Below are 20,661 nucleotides of genomic sequence, written 5' to 3'. Positions count from 1 at the left end.
TATTCATGAATTAGCAACTCAAGAGAGGGATTCTTTTCCTAAACCTGAGATACCTTCAGTTGATGGATGGGCACTCTGCTCTCAGTACCATTATTGGCTCTTAGTCTCTTCTTTTTTCTTTTTCCCTCCCTTCCCTCATCTGTCCTCCCTTTTGTGACGAGAAATTAGAAATATTTCAAAGGAAATATTTTATTGCATAAACATAACGACTCAGAAATGCTGAGGACTGAAATGTTGGCGCTGCCTTTGCTTGTGTTCCTTTGCTTGCTTACAGAACTAAAACTGAAAAGGGAAAGCGGGCTGATAACTTCTGCCATTTCCTTTATCATTTAATTTTTCCTTTCTATTTCTGAGGACTTAACATGACATCCAGTGCAGAGAGCAGATTTGTAGATCTGAGAGGAGATGTATGCATGCTGGTTTGGAAAAGGGATGGGTTAATGCTATGATCTGCTGAAAACTGTTCTTACGCTCCATTTCATGGCTTAATCCCTCAGATATATCCTACTTAGTGGTTTGGGTTTTTTCTTTGCGACTGTATTTCCCATTCATATTTATTTATATCACCGTTGTAAGTACCTGTCAAATTTTAGGCTTTTGGGCAAATACTGAAAACTAAAGTGTCTCATCTTCCAGTATTAAAACAGCAGTACTTACCGCTTGGAGTGCATCTGAGTCCTGGAAAAACTGCTTGGTTGAAATGTAATACAATTATGCTTGGTGTTTTTGTTCAAAGTGCTTAAAAGGTCATTTAATTTTTCCCTTGCTCTGTTTTCTCTTTGCCTGCTAAGCAAGTAGGTGAATATTCCCCTTCAGTAAAAAGAAATCATCTGAGATACGGAGTGCTGATCTGAACAACTTGAAGTAAATTTGTAAACACTTGCAATTTCAGTCTCTAAGCTATGCTTTCTCTTCATCTTTTTTTTTTTCTCTTCATCTTTTCTGATGAAAATAGAGCTAGCTTATTTTTATTCAGACAGCTGTGTAAGCTTCTGCTCTCAGCAAGTACATCCAAGCAAACGTTCTTCTCTGCTATATATTTTGAAACAGATGTTGGGAATTTGAATGGGACGGACAGGTTTCATTTTGCAAATAAAATAATTAGGCAAAATAATAATTGTATTTTTCACGTGTTGAAAATCTATGACAAAAATTCCCATGTAAAGTCAGTTGAGGTCTATATGTAGATTATTTAATTAATGGGGGGATATAAGTGTCCCTTAATCAAGGCATGTTTTTTAGGAAATGTAGCAAGTTCATTTACGTATAATATTGGTACATCTTATTTGAGAATTAATGGTACTGAGTGACAACTTCTTTGTGTTTTGTTAATTGGACAATTACTGGACAATTGGACAGTTACTGGTAAACCACCACCAGTAGACATACTGAGACAGGAGCAGAAGTACTGTCCTTGTTTAATGATTAAACTCAACTGTTGTGAACTTTGGCTTAGGGTTTGTATTGAAAACTTAGCCTTAGACTGTGATGTCCCTATTCATAATAGCTTGGGAACTGTCCAAAGGTCTAAGCATGCTTGTTGCTATTATGTCCTGTTTTGTGTTGTCTTTCAAAGGCATTGTAATAGATGACCAGGTAGTTAATAATCAACACATTTCTGTACATTTGGAACACGGCTATAAAGTGAAATATTTTTTCCACAAGGTTTTAAAGTCTGATTGAAGAAAATGCTAGTGTTTCTGAAGGACAGTTGTTTATCCTTTAATTTGTAGAGAATCTGACATCCATTAGTATGCTGTCAAGTGTGCACTTCAGGCACAGTTACTCAGTACCATGCTTATAACATGCCCCTGCAGAGATCTTGGGTATCAATCAACAGAACATGCAGTATTCCAAATTCTAGACGTGCAGAGAATGCATTCTGAATGGACTGCTTCTGCTTTTTAATTTTGGATGAGCCTCGCAGTTAATAATGTGTAAGCTGAATGTAAGAAAGTTACTTGTTTATATAATTGGCACAGTTATGGTACATTTATTATAAAAATCAAGTTATCATCTTGACTTGCCTGAGTGCTAGCTACTGTCTCGATCGGTAACTTCTGCTGAAGTTGGTGGGAGCCAACCTGCAGTCTGCTTTGCAGGATGAGACCATTCATTTCTTCTGACCCAGACCTTAATCAGATCCCACTTTCGAGTCAGCTATGATAAACTGAAACAAATCTAGTGTGAAGGACCTCTTATGAAGCCTGATCGCCTGATACAGCAGTTCTTGAAGCTATTCATGACATTAAGCTAGACTTATTCCATCCTACATTTTGACCTTAAATTTTCCACTGCTCAGCTATAGCATCATAGAGTCACAGAATGGCTTAGGTTGGAAGGGACCTCAAAGATCATCAAAGGATTTCAAAGTACATTTGCTACATTGACTTCCAATCACAAAATCTGTAACTTAATAATTTTTCTTCCTACTGCTGATTTTACCTAGTAGAAGTGTGTATGGGTGGTGGGTTTTGCTTTTCAGTAGAAGCTATTCCTTCAAATATCAGCTATTACCTACAGCTGTAACCATTTGGGTTCCTGTCCAATAAAAGTCCCTTTGTTATGTTAAAGTGTGTGCCAAAGTCCTTTGCTGAATTAGCTGCTAAATGAATTATACTGCAGATATGTTTTTCTTCTTTAAACTCCAGATAATGTAAGCAAAATAATGATACGGGTTTAGTGAAGAAATGAATAGGAACTTTGTCCTTACATGCAAACTTCCTTGTCAATAAGGAGATTTTATTTTAATTTCAATCCTTCCACCCCCTAAACGTAAGTTACTTAGGCTTCTTTGGAATAGGAATTACTTCTTTAGAATAAGAAGCTGCCTTTCTAAATTCACATTTTTTTTCAAGACAGCTTTTGTGATCTGTGATCTGAAAGTGAATTTCAGATCTTTTGGCTTGATTCACATTCAGTATGAAGCTGATCTATTACTTGCAATATTTTCTGGGAGGCAACAATTTGCTGTTTGGCCCACGTGTAAACTGAGGCAGCACTGTTTAAGTTTCTGACCTCTTCTTAGGCGCTAATACCATATCCATTACTGAAATATCTTAACCTGTTTTGTCTGTGCTGTATGGTACTGCAATTTACCCTAGTCCTAGAGGCCTGTGTGTTCAGAGAGGTGGTCTAGTGCTACTTCTTATTGCTTCAGATGAGCTTCCTCTGTCTATTATGTGAAAAATATGACGGTGGGCCACAATCGCTAATCTTGTTTCTCCTTCAGCGTATTTATGTAGCACATTGGAATGACAGTGAAGAGCTTAGGTGAAATTTGAGTGTTGTATGTGAATGCATTCTGAATTATCGCTTAGAAATGCATTTCTGTTAATTGTTTTACAGTGTACTTAAGTGATAGCAAAGTTTTCTGTTGTATTGGGAAAAAAAAAGCAAACATTTGCCTTATTGGGAGGGAATTATTTTGTAATGTAAGCACCTGAATTCAGGTCACTTACAAGAAGGGTTTACATGAGGATATAAAAAGGGATCTGTAAAATGATGGGGAGAAAAAGTGGTTGTCTTGGTCTGGAGCATATCATTTATGCATCATAAATCTGATACAAGATACAATACATGTTATTTTGATCGTGTGTGTGATATAATGATAATTATCTGAAATGAGAGAGCTAGGAGGAATTTGGAAGTAATGGAAGGTAACACGTTAAGTCTTTTCTGAAGTTAGCAGGCAATATTATGGCTTAATTCAAATTCTTCCATACATGCAAAAAAAAATGAAAAAATAAAAAAATAAATACAAACACACACACACACAAAGGAACCAAAAATGTTCTGCAAGCAATGATAAAAATAATCAATTATTTACTGTTTTTATAATGTTAAAATATTTCACCAAGGCAAGTCAAAAGTAATGTGAGTTATTTTGAAAATGGAAATACATAAAGATGCATTTATACAAGTGCAAGACTAGATATTTTACATAACTGTATTTCAATTAGAAGATATACAGTAAGTGCACACTTGATAACACTAAGCAGGCAAAACTTAACGTTAGTTTCGTATACTGTTGTAAAGTTCATGCACAGATCTCTCCCATAGGAAAAGGGCCGTTCCAAACAATTCTTGCTGGGATGAAAAACAGGATGGGTTGCTGGTAAGGGTGTCAGCATGGATGAGGGTCAGTTATAGACATTACTTACTGTAATTTGTGATTGCCGTGGGAGAGGAGTGGCTGTTGGTGTGATAGTAATACTGCTGGTGATTTTATTGGTGGGCTTACTGGGTATTCCATTAGCTAGTGCTGGAGTTCTGGTATCTTGCACTGGGGTACAAGGGCTGACGGTCTTGGAAGCGGTGAGAGCTTGGACGTAAGGACTTCCTAAGTGGATGTGGATTTTGTTATCCTCAGTAGTTATTACACTTGATCCTGTGCTGTTAGATCTCTGAAACTGCCATGACGACTGCCTGTCTGGGGATACTCTGAAAACGGCATGCTTGGCTCCCATTTCCAAAGGCTCCGAGGAGAGCATTTGTTCCTGAGAACTTGAGCCTGGTAAAGCCAAAGGGGACATTGTTCTTTCAGGCGTTAAGGAACCACATGAGTCAGGAGTTTGAGATCTTGCAAAAGCAGCCACAGTAATGGGAGAGATGGCTTGCTCTGGGCTCATGTAACCTTCTGATACTTTAGACTTTACAGGCGCGAAGGAGGCATTTTGAATAATAGTTATTCTTTGTTTGGGAGTGCCACAGTTAGGTATAACGGCTGTACTTGTATAGGAGTGAGGACTTTCAGTGGTAGGACTTGTTATTTCGAGCGTTGCTGTGTTCTGTCCGTGGTCCGGAGTTACTTTTATGTGCAGAGGTTGGCCAGGTGTATGGCTTAGCACTAGGTCTCCAGCCTGTGCACAGTTTCCATTTTGCTTTGCGTGAATCTTTCCATTCTGGTGGTGGTTTTCTTTGGACTTCATCCAAGGGATCCATAATTTCTTGTGCATGGCATTCCCAATGGATGAGTTGCTTTTGAAAGACACTGATTGCTCTTCCTCGTTGCTGTCTTTGTCCTCATTATCACTGTCTTCATACAGCTGCCCGTTTATGACTGCTCGCTCTAAAGGCATGAGGGTTTTGTAATCGGGTGGCTCATTGTCAGCTGGATCTGTCTGGACTTCTTTAGAAAAAACTTGCAAGTCAGATATCCGCCTTCCATTAACACTGGGTCTGAGGCTCTTACTGAAACGTCTATACCTCTCTAATTCTTTCGTGAGACTTTCCATTTCTCTTGCTAACTCCCTGTTCTTGTTTTCTTGCTGGGTGAGTTTCTTCTGTAAGACTGTATGATCACCTCGGAGGTGACAGATTAGGTCTTCTGTTGCCATGTATTCATGAATTTTCTCTTTCAGTGCATCTACTTCTCTGGAGAGGTGACTTGATTTAGCTTCTTCTTCTTTGAGCTTCTTAAAAAGACGCTGCTCTTGATTGGACTCTGCCTTTTCTGTTAGTTTATACCTAGCGACTTCCATTTTGACAGCCTCCAGCTCCTCTGACAGGAGCTTGGCTTTGTCCCGTTCATTGACGTACCTTCGTTCTAGAGACTCAAATTCATCTTCAGTTTTCATAAGATCGTCCTCTATGGCCTTCATTTCTTTCAGCTTCTGCTTAAGCCCCTCAACTTCTTGGGAAAGCTCTTTGATTTTGTTGTTCTCCTGCTGCAGGGAAGTGCTGGATTTAGTAGTCTCCTTAAGCTTATTTTTAAGAAATTCCTTTTCAACAGCTTCCAGTGACTGAAGTCTTTTTCTTAGAATATTTACTTTGGAAGCAAGATCACTTCCTTTCTCCTCTTCTGCTTTGAGTTTGTTTTTCAGTTCATCTCTTTCTTTTGTGACACTGGACACTTTTTCCTCTGCATCAGATTTTGACTTCAGTGCCTTTTTACTTTCCTCAATCAGTTTTTCTGTAATGGACATCACTTTATTTTTTTCCACCTGGAGCTGAGAAGTTGCAGCTTCCAGCTTTTCTTCTGTTTGCTTTATTTTTTCACTCATAGTTTTTCTCTCATCCACAAGCATCACTGTTAGAGTCTTCAGCTTTGTTAAATCTTCTTTAAGCGTGGACTCGGTTTTTTCTAACTTGCTTTCAATTGCTTCGAGCTCTCCAACTCTAGCTTTTAAGCCTTCCAGCTCAAGGGACAACTGTTTTGTTACCATTTTTTCTCTTTCTAGGTTGCATTTCAGGGAGTAGCATTCCTGTTTGCTTTTGTTGAAAGCATCCTCTAATTTCTCCAGCTCCATAATTCTTTTGTTGAGTTTGTCAACTTCCCCTTTAAGGTTCTTGCTCTGTGATGCTTCTTTTTCTAACTTTTTATTAAGTTCTCTGCACTGGTCTTCCATTTTTATGAGCTCTTCGTCTTTTCCTTCCATCTCCAGCAGTCGTTTCCTTAATTCCTCCACTTCAGACATAAGAGTGGAGTTCCCATATTCTCCCTTATTTATCTTATCCCTTAGGTCTTGCAGTTCATCTTCTGCTTTTCTTAAAGATTTATTGGTCTCCTCCAGCTCATCAATTTGTCGGCTGAGTGCATTCAGTTTTAACCGGAGCTGACGATTCTGGCTATCTTCATTGGTTAGTTTGGCCATCATTGCTTCTTGATCTTGGGAAACCTTACTGCTTTGGACTTGAAGTTCAGCCTCCAGCCTGCTGGCTTTCTGTTCTTGCTCTTGAGCTTTTGCTTCAGCAAAAGCGAGTTTCTCATGTGCTTGGTCTGCAGAAGTGGTTAACTCTTGAATTGTTTGACTCTGTTGATTCAACTGCTCAGTGAGTCTTTGTTGTTCATCCACAACCATTAAAGCAAAGGATTTCAGTTTAGTCAATTCTTCCTTCAGTTTAGCTATTTTCTTGTTGTTTTCCTTCTCTTTTTTTTCTTGATATGCTGTTTCTTGTTCAAGAAGCTTTTTCAGTCTAGGGAGAGGAAATAATATAATATTTTGAAGCCATTTCAATAGGCATTTTAAAAACACACTTGAAATATTATGACATCTGCCAGATGTGCATGAACATTCACTTGTAATTAGAAGCAGGCCTCCCCTTGTGGTGTCGTAAGGAAGACCCTACAGGTCTTAACTTTTCTACTCAGAACTCTTTTATATTGGACACTTGAATAATTATCATTTACACTTAAAAACTTCTGCTGTTATGCATCTTTAATTACATGTTTAGCTTTTGACAGGTATCAGTGCAATGCAACTGTTTGATGTTCTGCTCTGGAACAATGCTGATTTTGGCTGTCTGCTGACACTAGGTGTGTACATGCAGGTTATTTTGAAAATGCAATAATCACAGTGGTTGAGAAATTAAATCAGCGCAGCCCTCAAGGGCAGGTATACTTTACAGCTTTATAAACCTCCTAATACCTTTAAGCTACTTATAAACCATCCTGATCTTTTATGATGTTTATCATTAAACCTTACAGGTGTTAAAGTACGTGAAGGAAATGTACCCACACCAGGCTGTTAGATGCACTCAGTGCATCAAAGCAAAAACCAAACAATGTCTCTGAGTCTGTCCTCTGTGGAAATACAGACCCTATTACATTGTATCACACCAAAAATCTTCTGTCAAGAGATAAACAGGAATTTAGGTTGCGAACATAAGAAGGCCAAACTTTCTTGCTCCCTACTGGATTCAGATTTGGTCTCATATTAAAAATTTGAAGATGTACTGAAGTGCATCCCTACTTTATACAACTCTTGAAACTTTTCACAATGGGTTTCCCAAATCATTGCTTACAAATTTATATTAGCACTCAGTCTTAACCAAGATGCAGCAGACTTCAAGGGTTCAAGACCTGTGATGAGATTGCACATTTGTTCATGTAAAATTCTAAGAAGCCTCCAAAAATCTCAGATAATAACTAGGTTCTTTTGTAGATTTTTTTTTTCTTTGTCAGAGAGGTACTTCTACAGTGCATATAAGGTAAGATTAGGTTTGGCAGCACACCTGCCTCCTTTCAATTAGATTTTTCCCGCAGCTGTTCTATACATTAAGTATGTTCTGATATTCAATAAAGTACTTAAAAGCCTAGATTGAAATAATGAAGCATTAGAATTTTTTCATGCTTCGCTGTTCATACATATGATATGTATTCAATTGCATAGAGCAGTAAGGCGGAGAAGGAATTGCCTTTCAAGAGTGTTCTTCCACAGCTTTAGCTTGCCTTTTTTCTTTTTTTTTTCTTTCTTCTTTTTTTTCCTCTTTCTGAAGCATGATAAGGGCTCTCCAGAAGTAAGTACTGATGTGTAAGGTACCTGTTCTGCATTTGTCCCTGGTCAGTGTTGTGATGTCCAAGCAGGAAGTCTTTACAGCTTTCCACTGACATGTTCCTGTTGCAGCCATCCTTTTAGTTCAGGAAGAGCTTAGATAATGGCCTCCTTTGCACAGCTCTTTATTAGCTGTTGACTGACTGGAGGTATTTCTGGGCCTTTAATAGGCTGCCTCAACAACATCCTCAGGAAGTTCCTGCCTTTCTTCAACTGTCCATTAGACTTGTCTGGTTTAATCATAGAATCATAGAATTGCTCAGGTTGGAAAAGACCTTAAAGACCATCAAGTCCAACCACAACCGAACCATACTGCCCTAACTCTAACAACCATCTGCTACATCATGTCCCTGAGCACCACATCCAAACGGTTTTTGAACACATCCAGGGATGGTGACTCAACCACCTCCCTGGGGAGCCTATTCCAGTGCTTTTAGCCACCCTTTCTGTAAAGAAGTGTTTCCTGATAGCCAACCTAAACTTACCCTGGTGCAACTTGAGGCCATTTCCCCTTGTCCTGTCACCTGGCACCAGGGAGAAGAGATCAGCTCTGCTCTCGCTGCAATCACCTTTCAGGTACTGGAAGAGAGCAATAATGTCTCCCTTCAGCCTCCTTTTCCCCAGACTAAACAGCCCCAGTTCCTTCAGTCACTCCTTGTAGGGCACATTCTCCAAGCCCTTCACAAGCCTTGTTGCCCTTCTTTGGACCTGCTCCAGGATGAAGATACTCAATAGAGATCTATGACTATCAAATTTCTTAACACCTTCACCACCCCCTCAGTTTTTATTTTAGTGCACTACATTCAGTGTAATGAAATGCTTGCTGTGAAAAATTGGTGGAATGGGAAAAAACAGTAAACTGAGTTGATTTCAAAGATGTCAAGCAGCCCCAAATTCTTTACAACAGTAGATTAGTATAATGGGGAAAATAGACACGAAAAGGTGTAAGGGGAGAGGGAGTGGTTTGTGAAGCGAGCTCAGAAGAATGTTGCTGGCTGACAGAACAAGAGAACCACGCCATCTTCAAAGGCGGCTTTTTACTGTGTTGTCAGTGCATAAACTTGGGTCATCGTTTTAATGTTAGCTAGCTTGATTTCATTTTAGCGTAAAAAATCACTCTCCCCTCCCCACCCTTGTCTCTGAATGCTTTAGTAGTGAAGTTCAAACGATGATTTACTGTTGCCATAGATATAAAAACCATAACAGAAGCACAACTAAGAATTTCATTTGGAATAGACTCATTTTTTTTATGTGTGCGTGAACTTAAGACGTATGAATGTGGATAAAATAGACTTGAGGTATTAGCATGTGTTTTATTTTAGCCTGCTTCACTGTAATATATTTCTGTAAGGCAAATTTAGCTAATATGATTAATATCTAAATGAATTGAGATTTTACTCAACGCTTCTTTATTAACTAGTTGATATCTCTCTGGCCAAACGAAAGTATAATGCTTCGGTGACTGATACCCCTTAAATTGCTTTAGAAAGAAGACTCTTGGGCCGAATAGCAACCCAACAATTCTAATTTTCATAGGAATGCTGTGTAATATTTTATGGCGCAACTAATAGAATTGTTCATAAATAAAACAGTAAAGTCAGTTGGCAGATGTTTGAGTGAATAATCCCACAAGTCTTTCCAGTGAGCATTACGTACATGTACAGTTTGTATTATCTTCCCTTCTTCCTTTTTTGTTCTATAACTTCATTTCCCAAGTTTTGATTCGGCAACGTGCTTGAGGTTCCAGCCCAAAGCAAGTGCTTATCTGAGGTAGTCTAACCCAAACTGTGATCAGTAACCATGTATTCCCATGGTTATTTGAACAGAAGTGCTTAAACTATTAGTAACTGAACTAGATTGTTGTATAAGCTGATAAGAATTTTCAAGAGATTTTGTTTCCTTGCTCATTCCAAAACACTCTGGGGTACGTGGAAGTGTTTCTTTGATTGAAAACATAAAGTACAGTTTTAAAATTCAAGCAGACATACAAAGAAAATACTTCTAACCCCTTAAATCTATAACATCACTTCAGTGAAGTCAAATTATGGCGCGTAGTTAGAAGCTGTTACATGATTTTAATGTTTTTCTAAATAGAAGAAAAGGAGTGTATTATTATTACTTTAATATATGTAATTAAATATGCTTTTGCACTTGTTTTTGGTAACTGTGGGACTGCAGAATGGAAACTGAATACTTGCTGGACTTTCTCCTCAGCCAATGTTAAGTCTGGCTTCTCTTGTTGTCTGTTATAATGTCTGGCCACGTGAACAGCAGAAAAGTTAAAGTGAAGATGTGACTTTGGACCTGCTGTGTTTTTAGCCATACCGTAAGATTTAAAGCTACCAGGTCTATTTGAAGGACCCAAGTATGTTGGATTTGGAGGAGCTATTTCACCAAAAGCATTAGCATGCAAAGGTCAGGAAAAGGTAGCTTAAAAAAAGAAAAAGTAGAAATAAAATGAATGGACACCCCCTATCCCATAAAATATTTTTAGCATTTTCATTTCCAGTTGAATTTTGTGATCAGGTACTTTCATTTTAGACAAAGGAAGGTATATCATTTAGACAAAGCATGCACAGATAATTCCAGGGAGTTGACTTCATAGGACTACAGGAGCCCTTTCTGAATCCAGGCCAGCAAAAACAGGCATTGGAAACTGCTTTTATGAACATGAATGTTGGGTAGTTAAACAGAGTCAGGGCAGTGTCTTATTACTCTTACTATGCAGCTTCTGTTATAAATTATTGTTTTATTGCGTCTTACTATCCTACCTGTTTGCAATACCAGTCTTTTTAGCTAAAAGAAATACATTGTCTCTGTTCACTGTAATTGCTTTTCTCAGTATTCATCCTATAGCTTCTTGTCCTTGATATCATGTATTCAATGGCGTTGTCTTGAGCTGTACAACATTACACTTAGCAGCACCTGACCCTTACCTTTTAGACTTCTTAGTTTGTTCTAGAATTAATTGTTACTCTTAGGATCATCATAATAATTTTTAAAAGCATTTTTTTTAAGCAGTCACAGGGTGAATTCTCTAAGGATGCTAGTGAAGTAGGTGTTGGCTTTTAAAGCTGGACTTCTGTCATCTCTTTTGCCAAACTATGGAGGAGATCTTAGTACATCCGTGATGAGTATCAATATTTTGGTTTGTATTGGCAGAAATGACAGAGATTTTGAATGTCACTGGTGCTTTTTTGGTAAGTTTTCAATACACCTATTCTTATTGAGCTCATGTGTTATTTCCTCCCTTAAATGCGTGGCTTACCAGAGGCTCTACAGGTTATGACATGAGGGAAACTTGCTTCTAAGGTTTTTGGGCATGTACTTGAATTTCCCCCTGTACAATGCAAATAAAAATGCTAAGCTGAAAGCTTTTAAATGTAGATGAAGTCATGCCTCTTCGTCTGAGGCATTCTTCCCAGTTAGCAATAAGCCACGGTCTGGCTTTTAATAAGAGAAGAAATGCGCTTCATCATTTCTGGTAAATCTTACAAGTCGGTGTAATTTTTGACACCAATGCAGCTAAGTATTTATTTTCGGCAGAAAGCCAGTCTGTCTGTGCCTTCTGCAGTTTGTGGCAATAAAATCTGGGTTTGCTGAACTGAGTTTCTGGCCTTGGGGTGGCTACGCGTTTCTTTTCTTTGCCTGCAGTCCTACTTTCTGATGTGTAGCTTTTATGAAGACACATGTTTTGGCTACTTTTATAGCTCTCTTTATTATCTTTATTGATGCTTCTTTTTTTCCCCCCCTGTCATAAAGAAAGTCAAAAGCCTTTGAAATTACAGCGGCAACAACATGCCATAGCTGTTGTGTAATCTGTTGCCTTTATCTGAATCAGTCAGCACTTCCCGACAGAATGCTAGCACTTACTTTAATTTTTTCTCCAGTGTGTTATTTATGTATAGATATTTTAAATCATTAGTTTATACTGGGATGCAAATCTCCACAAAGGGTGTCTCAGCAGCAAGAGACTGTTTGTAAGGCAGATTTCCTGATAAGGAAATTTATTAAATGAGGACTTCTAATGAGGGGAGCGTGAGTTCTGCTTATTACTCCACAGACTACCACAGAGAGGTAATCGTTGTTTTATCTGATGCTTGAAATGCTGACTTGCTTTAAAAGGCTTGATAAAAGTCATATATGATGAATGGCGTTGCCAGATCTGGGTTAACTTGGGCAAAATTTTAAATGGATAACCAGATATACTTAGCTTTGATGCTGAGTAAATGTAAACAGGGTTATTTGGTCTTTGAAAACCAAATTAAGAATAACACTGACTGTGTCCATGATTTCACAACTACTGTGCTGCTGAAAAATCATCCTGGGGGATAGGGATATAGATACTAATAGATACTAGGACTCTGGTTGGAGTCATTTTAATCCAGCACTAAAATTCAGTTTTATCTTATCATAAACTTCATCTTAAACCTCAGTTTAAGAATAGTCTATTTTGAATTATGTCCTTTCCATATCTGGAAGTTTGTGTAAATCATCTATCACAACATCAGTCTTTCAGAAATAAATTTCGTGGCAGTAACTGCTTATACTTGCAAGTTACGAGTTCTTAATTCTGGCCATTGGTTTCTAGTCTTGTAATGCTAGCCCTGAGATTTGCAACACCTGAGGCGTACAGGAAGGTGCAGGATTCTTAGACAGGAGTGAAGATGCTGCTATCCTATTCACTTGCAGGCAGCTTTGTTTTTTTTTTTTCTTGACTGCATATCCTGAAAAACATAACTGTAGTGAGCTCTGTCTGACCGCAGTAGTAATAAGCTTTTCTTGGGGTTAGCCTTAATAAGTTTCACAGAGTTCAGCTACTGGAAAGCATGGCACAATGAGCTGTGGTCTGTGTTCCGGTGCGTTCCATTTTGGAGATGTACATCTCTTTCTTCATTCCCTTTTTCTATTAACAGTTATTTCAGGTTATTTAATTATTCTTTGAAGTTAGTATCTGTTTCTCTTGGCATTTCAGTGGCATGCAAGTGTTAATCCTCTTCTGTTCCGAATCTAAATGGATGAATAACTGCACAGGCTATATTCACAGGAATACGACTTGGGTTTTGCTGGTTAATAGTTTGGGATTTTATCATATTACCATAGTGCATTCTCTCCTTCCCCCCAGCAAACTGCCTGTAAAGTCAGAAATAAAACAAGTAATTTCAGAATTTGGAACTCTTCAAATTTGCGTCAGCCAGGAAATTATAGTTTTGCAGATGGAAAGCTTTCTGAAGGAAATGGAAAGATGAACCACAAGAGATGTGGTATAGGGGTCAAAGCAACAAGGCTGAGGCAAATCTTCTCAGTTACTAATCCAGGTCCTGCTTTTTTTTTCTTTTCAGCTTAAATGAGTAAAATTTTGTGCCTGAACTTCAGATCTATTAAAATAGAAAAGCAGTGTTGACTTACCATAACAGGCTATTCTGAGAGTTAATATTAATTCAAAGAGGTTTTAATGGTGCTGTTACTAGACAAAATAAGCCAACTAATGCTTTGTGTAATTTGTGAATTTTAAATGACAGTGTCACTGTGATTTCATTTTGAACAAATTAAATCAGTAGGAGAGGTCGTGTGTCTTTATGAACCTGAGCTTTGTACTTAATGTTTAACTATTTAGTCATTACTGCTAGAGCATTATTGCTTGACCACATGTTGTTGAACTGTTCTTAGAATCACCAGTGTTATAAAGCACTTGGTACCACAGGGGTAAACAGGATAGTGCTTTCCCACCGTTTTTACTCATTTTCATTCCCCATGGGCAGATGTATGTGTTTGCATTCTCTGTATGGAGTATCTGTATCACTAATTGCTACCACTGCCAACTTCTACCTAGTATTACACTGCATGTAGTACACTGTGCGCTGTGTTTCCTGTTCATTCAAGTGCCAACAGTTTGAGGGTTGGCTTTTTCTCTTAGGTATCCAGTCTCTGTCATTCAAGTAACTGATGAGTTTGCAGAAGTTTTGAATCCCTAAATGTGTCAGTCACTTTAGCTCTATATAAGTGTGTAACATTTAAGCCTTCTTTTCACACTTTTTCGTTAAATAATCATACTACTACTAGATTAAGACAACTAGATTAAGTCCAAAATTTGTTATCTCTAAGCAATTTCAATAGATAATTCCTGCCTATAATTTGATTTAATTTCCTCCCCTGCCTCTCCCCTGTGTATATGACATCATAGTGTGTAGGTTCAAGGTGGACCTCTGCTTTACCAATGCTCTTCTGGAGGCATGTGGGTGAATAGATGTGCTACCTGATTCACCTGGAGCTGTGCTTCTGTCTTGACCAGAACTAAGCACGATTGTGCAAGTACCCAATTCATACAAACTTTTTTTCAACTTTAATTAGTTAATATTTTTGGTATGACAGAAGATGGAATTTAGCCAACAAAAACACATCATGTTTCTCAGAGGAGACCGGTTAGTCATAAATGTCATTTTCCCATAACATTTACAGGAATTGGATGTTCTCTAAAACAATTTTAACACACATTTAATATAGAACTAAATGTCTGGGGCCACATTTTCGTCCATGGGCAGAATAGGCATTGTGCCTCACTCTTATGCCGCTGTGGCCTTATTTGTATGTTACTGATCAGCAACAATGCTAAAATTTAGAATTTTCCATGCTCCCATATATGCTTCTGTTGAACTGAAAGGTTGAACTTCCAGCTGCCACCAATCCTGGGTAGGCTGCTCAGTCATACAGCACCACTTGCTCTAAAGTAGAAGTTGGCTGCAAACTGGGACGCATTCTTCATGTGCTCAATGAACGTGACAAGAATGTATGTGCTTAAATTGTAATTAGAACATTTAGATTAAATATTGTAAGATAAATGCTAAAGGTACTTCAGTTCAGAATGGGATTTTTCTGGGAAGACTTTGAGTTCTCCATCATTTTGAGGAATGGGAGATACATAAAAACAATCAGACAAACATTCCTCAGGCATGATGTCGGTGTCGTCACTCCCGTGTGGGAGGACAAAACTACGTGACTTCTTGAGGTCCTGCTCATATCCGTGAAGTCTTTGTTACATACATACATCCTAGGACAAAAATAAGCCATTTTTGGTGTGCTTTGCTTCCGTATATAATAAGCTCTGAGTGCTTGAAGACTGGGCTGGAGCCTGCACCCCATTCCATTTTTCTGGGACAGAAAACATGAACTTCAATTGTTACCGAAAATTTAGACTGAGATAATTAAATCTTCTGTGATGCAGAGTTGCATGAAGCAGTGCTGTTCAGGCTTTCCAAAAAAGCAAGGGATTTTAATATAATCGGGTTTATTGATATGGCTGCAGTTCTTCCTAGTAGCTAAGACTGGAAGCAGTAAGAGCAGTAATAACACTTAAATAAAACAGATATTTCCCTTTGAAGCTAAACATACATCTTTTTTGTTGTAGACCTGATAATATGTAGGTATCTGTTTTCTCTAAAGTGGACTTTTCCAGCACTTCACCTTGGAGGACACAAGTGAAAAGGAGACTGTGGGAATGTGTTACAGTGCGGTTCACTGGCTAAAGATAGAATTGAAGTTGAAAGTGATGAAGGATGCTGTTAGTTTCCAAATTTGCAGTATGGTTCCTTCCAAAATTGTATTAAAACTATCCCTATATTGTTACAAATTACTCCTAAGCATAATTTTATGTATTGAAGCTCTGATTCTGCGGACATCGCTGCCTGGGAAATAACTCAATTCTTTGCCATCTGTCCTAATCCTCCAAAATGTTTTGCTGTATGTCTCCTATATCTGAATGTGTTGAGACTTGAAGCGTGAGATGCTTGGCTGTTGTGTTTTCTCTTGTTTCAGTAGGACACTGGTCCACCTTGGCCTGGGAACATTCAGTGAATCATCTAAAGGTGCAAAGCCAGCACGTTTAAAGCATTTTAATCCTTAGCATATATGCTCTTGTTGGGGATTTACACTGACATGCTCCAAACCGATTGTCTTCAAGAGGACTACTGCACTGTTTTAGAATATAGGATGGAAAGCTACCGTTGAGATCTATTGACAATAGTCTGAGAATTTTCTTTTAGTTCTGATGTTTTAATAAATCTCCTTCAGATAAAGACTTTTGGACTCCAGGTATTCCCTGATCTTCAAACAACTGTTAATTCAGTCAAGCAATCTCTACTTCATGATTGTACCCCAGACTGAATTATAACTGAGTGTCATTATGTGACTGAAGGGCATTTGGCTACGTGCCCTATTTGATCTCTTTTCTTGCCCCTTGGCTGATGATCTGTGATGTTTAGGTTACATTTTCCTATTCTCAAATGTCACTATAAATGAAGGACCTGTAGCATGCTTTCATGTACAGTATGTTTCTGATGTAATACATTTTAGCTTTTATCATTAATTTTAAAAGTTATTTCGAATACTGAAAATAAAAAGACACCATTATCTCTAGACAGAACTTGTTAGTTATTTGGTTAACTAGAAATATGCAAGGGTCATATACAGGTTATAAAAAGTTACCTTGTCAAATTCTGATATTTTTCCCCTCAGTTAATCCTGATTGAAATAGGAGAATTTTGCCATTTACAAAGATTCTTAAGCAGAGAAAGGGAACAAAGCAAGGACAAGCAGACACTTTCCTAAGGGTTCCTTTCTATGCTGCGCCGCATTTTCCTTCTCCTTTATAGAGATGAGCAAAATCTTTAAGCTTTAAGGTTACTGATATTTTACCAAAAGAGAATCAAGGTGCCACCTCCTAGCAGAAGCTTAAAGACTGTTATCCCTGCTCCCTGCACTGTATACAATCTATTTTATCTATCTTGGAATGTCCTATATAGAATTTGTACTTGAGAACCTTGCTTCAGAGGGTTTATATCCCCCATCCTGCTAACCCATATGCATCCAAATGCATATAACCATTTATATGTTAGACTTGATCTTAGAAACACCTATTTTAGGAGAAGTTTTAAGTCTGCCAAAGTTCATGGTGGCCTTCTCGCTGAAGCGAATTCCATATTTAATTTAGGATTGACATGGGCTGCTAGTCAAAAGATTTTCTCTTTACATGTAAAAGTATAAGGTGCAATTTGCAGGTCAAGAAAATGTTTTAGCTTTGAGCATTAGCAAATTGTATTTTTTTCCATGTTCCTATACACTAACAGCTGTTGATGAGCTAGTTCTCAGAGCTACATCCACATTAATACGACCAGTGTTGGATTTCAGACACTCAGGTCAGGGGCTGGCTGCCCTGAATGTGGTGCTGTGGTACCCCCCAAGTTCAGGAGGCCAAACTTTAAGAAATAAATTAGGCTCATTTAATTCACTTTCCTCTTTTCTAGGAAAGGATCTGAAAGCAGAATGGCTGAAGTTGAGGAAGTGCATTTTAAAGTTAAAAACTAAAACAACCGTGGCATTTATTAAGCTGCATCTGAGAGATCTCTAAGCCTTCTAACCTATTGTTTCTTCTAACTTCAGTGCAGTTGTGGTGTTCCTTCCCAGGCCTTTGGAAGCCTGTAAAGGACAATGAAATTTGGTTCATGTATTGTTTAACTTCCCTGAAACGTATGCAAGATTAATCCACCAGCCCACATTTAAAAAGAAATAATGGTAAGGCTTTTCAAGGTCTCAATGTTAATTGTGTTGAATATTGTATAAACATGAAAACTGAATGTTGTTTGGCCTGTTGGGTGTGAACGCTGTGAATGATGCTGGCCAGAACATCTGGCAAGATTAGCAGAAAGGTTTTTTATAAACTAGAAATGGTCTCACTGTGGAACTGTGCGAAGATCAAAACGCCTCTGATAGTGAGGTGTTTTTTTCCTTGTCAGAAGTATTTCAGTTCACTCTTAGCATCTGCATTCTTGGTCATGCTCATCAGAGCTTTGTGCACCCTGCCTGTGGGACTTCTGTAACTGTTTGTGGAAGCCTGAGCTCAGGGTTATGGTGGGCTCTGCAAATAGGCAACATGAAGAATTCTGCTTCATTACCATGGCAGCCACTCTCTGGTGGTCAGCAACAGGTCCTGCACACAGCTCAAGGCTGAAGAAAAGCACGTGTGTAACGCCATCACAACGTGCACGATGAGCTGTAGCAGAAGGGGTGACTTGTGCAACAGAAAAAAAATATGTCTGTTTATCAACCTGAATGACTTGGAGTTGTTTTGAAGTGTTGCCTAACACGGTCGGTTTGAACTCTCACCCTCAAGGGAGGGTTACGTGGTGCTGGTGCTGGGTGTTCACTCGTCTTGGATAACCTAGCTTACTGCAGGAATGTTCCCCTGCTTTGTCACCTCGGTTCTGTCACTCTGCTGAGCTAGCAGTGCTTTGGGCGGGCCTGGCTTTGTACCGTCTTTAAACAGGAGGCTACGCCGTGCTACTGAAATTCCTCAAATAGCGTGTCCTTGAATTCCTGAACACTCGAGGACGGCGGGCTGTAAGAGCTGAGCGTGATCCATCAGGCAGCGAGGCGCTGTTCTGACCTCCCAGAGACAAGATGGTGCCCCAGAGCTGCAGTCAGAGTGGTTCCTGTCTCACTGACAGGGAACGCAGCAAACCTCAAAATCAGCCGAACGGGCCGAGAGGTGTTAAGACTCAAAATGCCCATTACCTCACTTAAAGCACAAGGCTGACCTTGTGCTTATATGTACTTACATGTACTTATTTAGAGTATTTCAGCAATGTCTCCTGCCCTCCAAGAGGGCAGGATTGCGTGACTGAACTAACCAAGCCTTCAACCACATGGAGAAAGCTCGAGATAAACCTCGTGGATATCCATTTATGAAGAATCCGCTTATGAGAAAGACAAACCTAAGCAATGAAAGTTGTTTGGTTTTTTTTTTTTTTTAGTGGTAAGGCACGGTTTCTAATTCACATCAATTTGATGACAGGCTGAAGTGTTAAAGGGAACTATTGATGAGTCAGAATTAAATTTTATGGGATGGTTTTCAAAGGTGAGTCTTCCTACACTATAACCTCCTTAGTACTCTCTGACTTAGGTATTTTATAGGGTGTTTTAATTGCGTCCGTAACGAGCTGCGTTCTGCTGATACCACACCCAGGATCTGAGAGCAGCTGTGTGCTCCCAAGGAGCTGTGGCTGCACGCTTTCCCATGCCAGCCTACCCCTGATAGGGGACTTTGCCAGAAGAAAAGTGCCAGCTTCTAAGAACTGACAACGAAATGCAAACTGTCCTTGCCAGTAAAATCAGGCTGTTTGGTTTTCTTTCCTTTCTTTTTTTCCTCCCATGACAATGACAAATGTGATAAATCATTCCAGCATTAGGTAAATAACACCGGGGTGATGTTATTAAGCCAAATCAAGCAACGACTTGCTTATACTGGTACCGGTGGGGAAAATAAAATAAGGGCAGGTTAGATATGTTGATCTGTGAGATCAATCTCTAAAAATTCCCCTGTCAGCATTTATGTGCCATCGGTCAGTGGAAGGAAGGGAGTGACAGGGAAGGAACAAAGGGTCAGTGCAGTGAGATAGGAAGCTGACCCTCATTCCTGGAGGAGCTGCTCGTTCCTAAAGCGCTTTCTCTTTACACTGTTGTAAAAAAAGTTAAGAGAGACGCAGGGAAAGTGAAGAGAAGAAATCCAGGTGCTGAAGACCGAATTACATGATTATTCTTTCCCTCTTCTGTTTCCTTTCCTTTTAGCTTTAAGTGATATCAGCTAATGTTTTGTTTACCTAAAACTTGATAGCGTCAAGACATACCAGGAAATCTATGACAAAAGAAAGGCACATAATACTGGGGGGGGGGGGGGGGGGGGGGGGGGGAGAGAAAACAACTGCGAAAGATGTTACTCATTATACCTGAGTCTAATTATTTTGGACTTTTACCAGCAGAAACGAGACCAAAATTGGTCTTAGAGGTATAAGGCAAAGAATGTTTTCCCTTGAGGTGTACGGAAGACAGACTACGGGAAATAAAGTAGATTTGTTTTTTAACAGATATTGTGATTTGCATTAGACAGGTAGCATTCACAGTATAGCTGGTACTTAGGATATAATCAACGTGGTAGCTAATGGTACACAATGCCTTCGTTCTGTTTTGGATTTGGAAGAGCTGAAGTAGTCTCTTACATATGGATAGGCTTTTTTCTTACTTCTAGTTACTACCTTCATAAAACATAGTTATTGCATTTGTAGTATTCCTGCAAATGCTTTTTTACTTTATCATATTGTCCTTTGAGTTCAGCTTCTCCTTCAGATAAATGTGAAGGGCTGCTTTTTAATTCTGCTCTTAAACATATCTTTTCATAACGTAGCTAACAGTTCCACTTCATAAGTTGCCAATGCATTTTTCAAGTATTAAATTGACTGAATGTATGATGTATAGGAAACAAAATTTATCAGGGAAGAGAAGTAGGTTGCCAGTCTGCAGATACAATAGCATAGCAAGCAGAAGGCTTTGCAAGGGT

At 38.8% G+C, this 20,661-nt stretch overlaps 2 protein-coding genes across 12 annotated transcripts in view; one reads left to right on the top strand and one right to left on the bottom strand.

The window, feature by feature from the left end:
- Positions 1 to 20,661, top strand: part of CMSS1 (cms1 ribosomal small subunit homolog (yeast)) — a 226,694-nt gene that overhangs the window by 13,185 nt on the left and 192,848 nt on the right. The window lies entirely within an intron of this gene.
- FILIP1L (filamin A interacting protein 1 like) overlaps positions 1 to 20,661 on the bottom strand; it is a 197,196-nt gene that overhangs the window by 11,491 nt on the left and 165,044 nt on the right. For all 10 annotated transcript variants that reach the window (XM_040649444.2, XM_040649446.2, XM_025143870.3 and 7 more), the window contains one exon: positions 4,164 to 6,918. In XM_040649444.2, coding sequence (XP_040505378.1) covers positions 4,164 to 6,918 — 2,755 coding nt within the window. The remainder of the gene's footprint in view (positions 1 to 4,163; positions 6,919 to 20,661) is intronic.

The sequence above is a fragment of the Gallus gallus genome, chromosome 1, assembly GCF_016699485.2.
Source record: "Gallus gallus isolate bGalGal1 chromosome 1, bGalGal1.mat.broiler.GRCg7b, whole genome shotgun sequence".
In the NCBI taxonomy this organism is placed as follows: Eukaryota; Metazoa; Chordata; class Aves; order Galliformes; family Phasianidae; genus Gallus; species Gallus gallus.
Note: the sequence above shows the minus strand (reverse complement) of the source record. Positions and strands in the feature narration are given on the sequence as shown.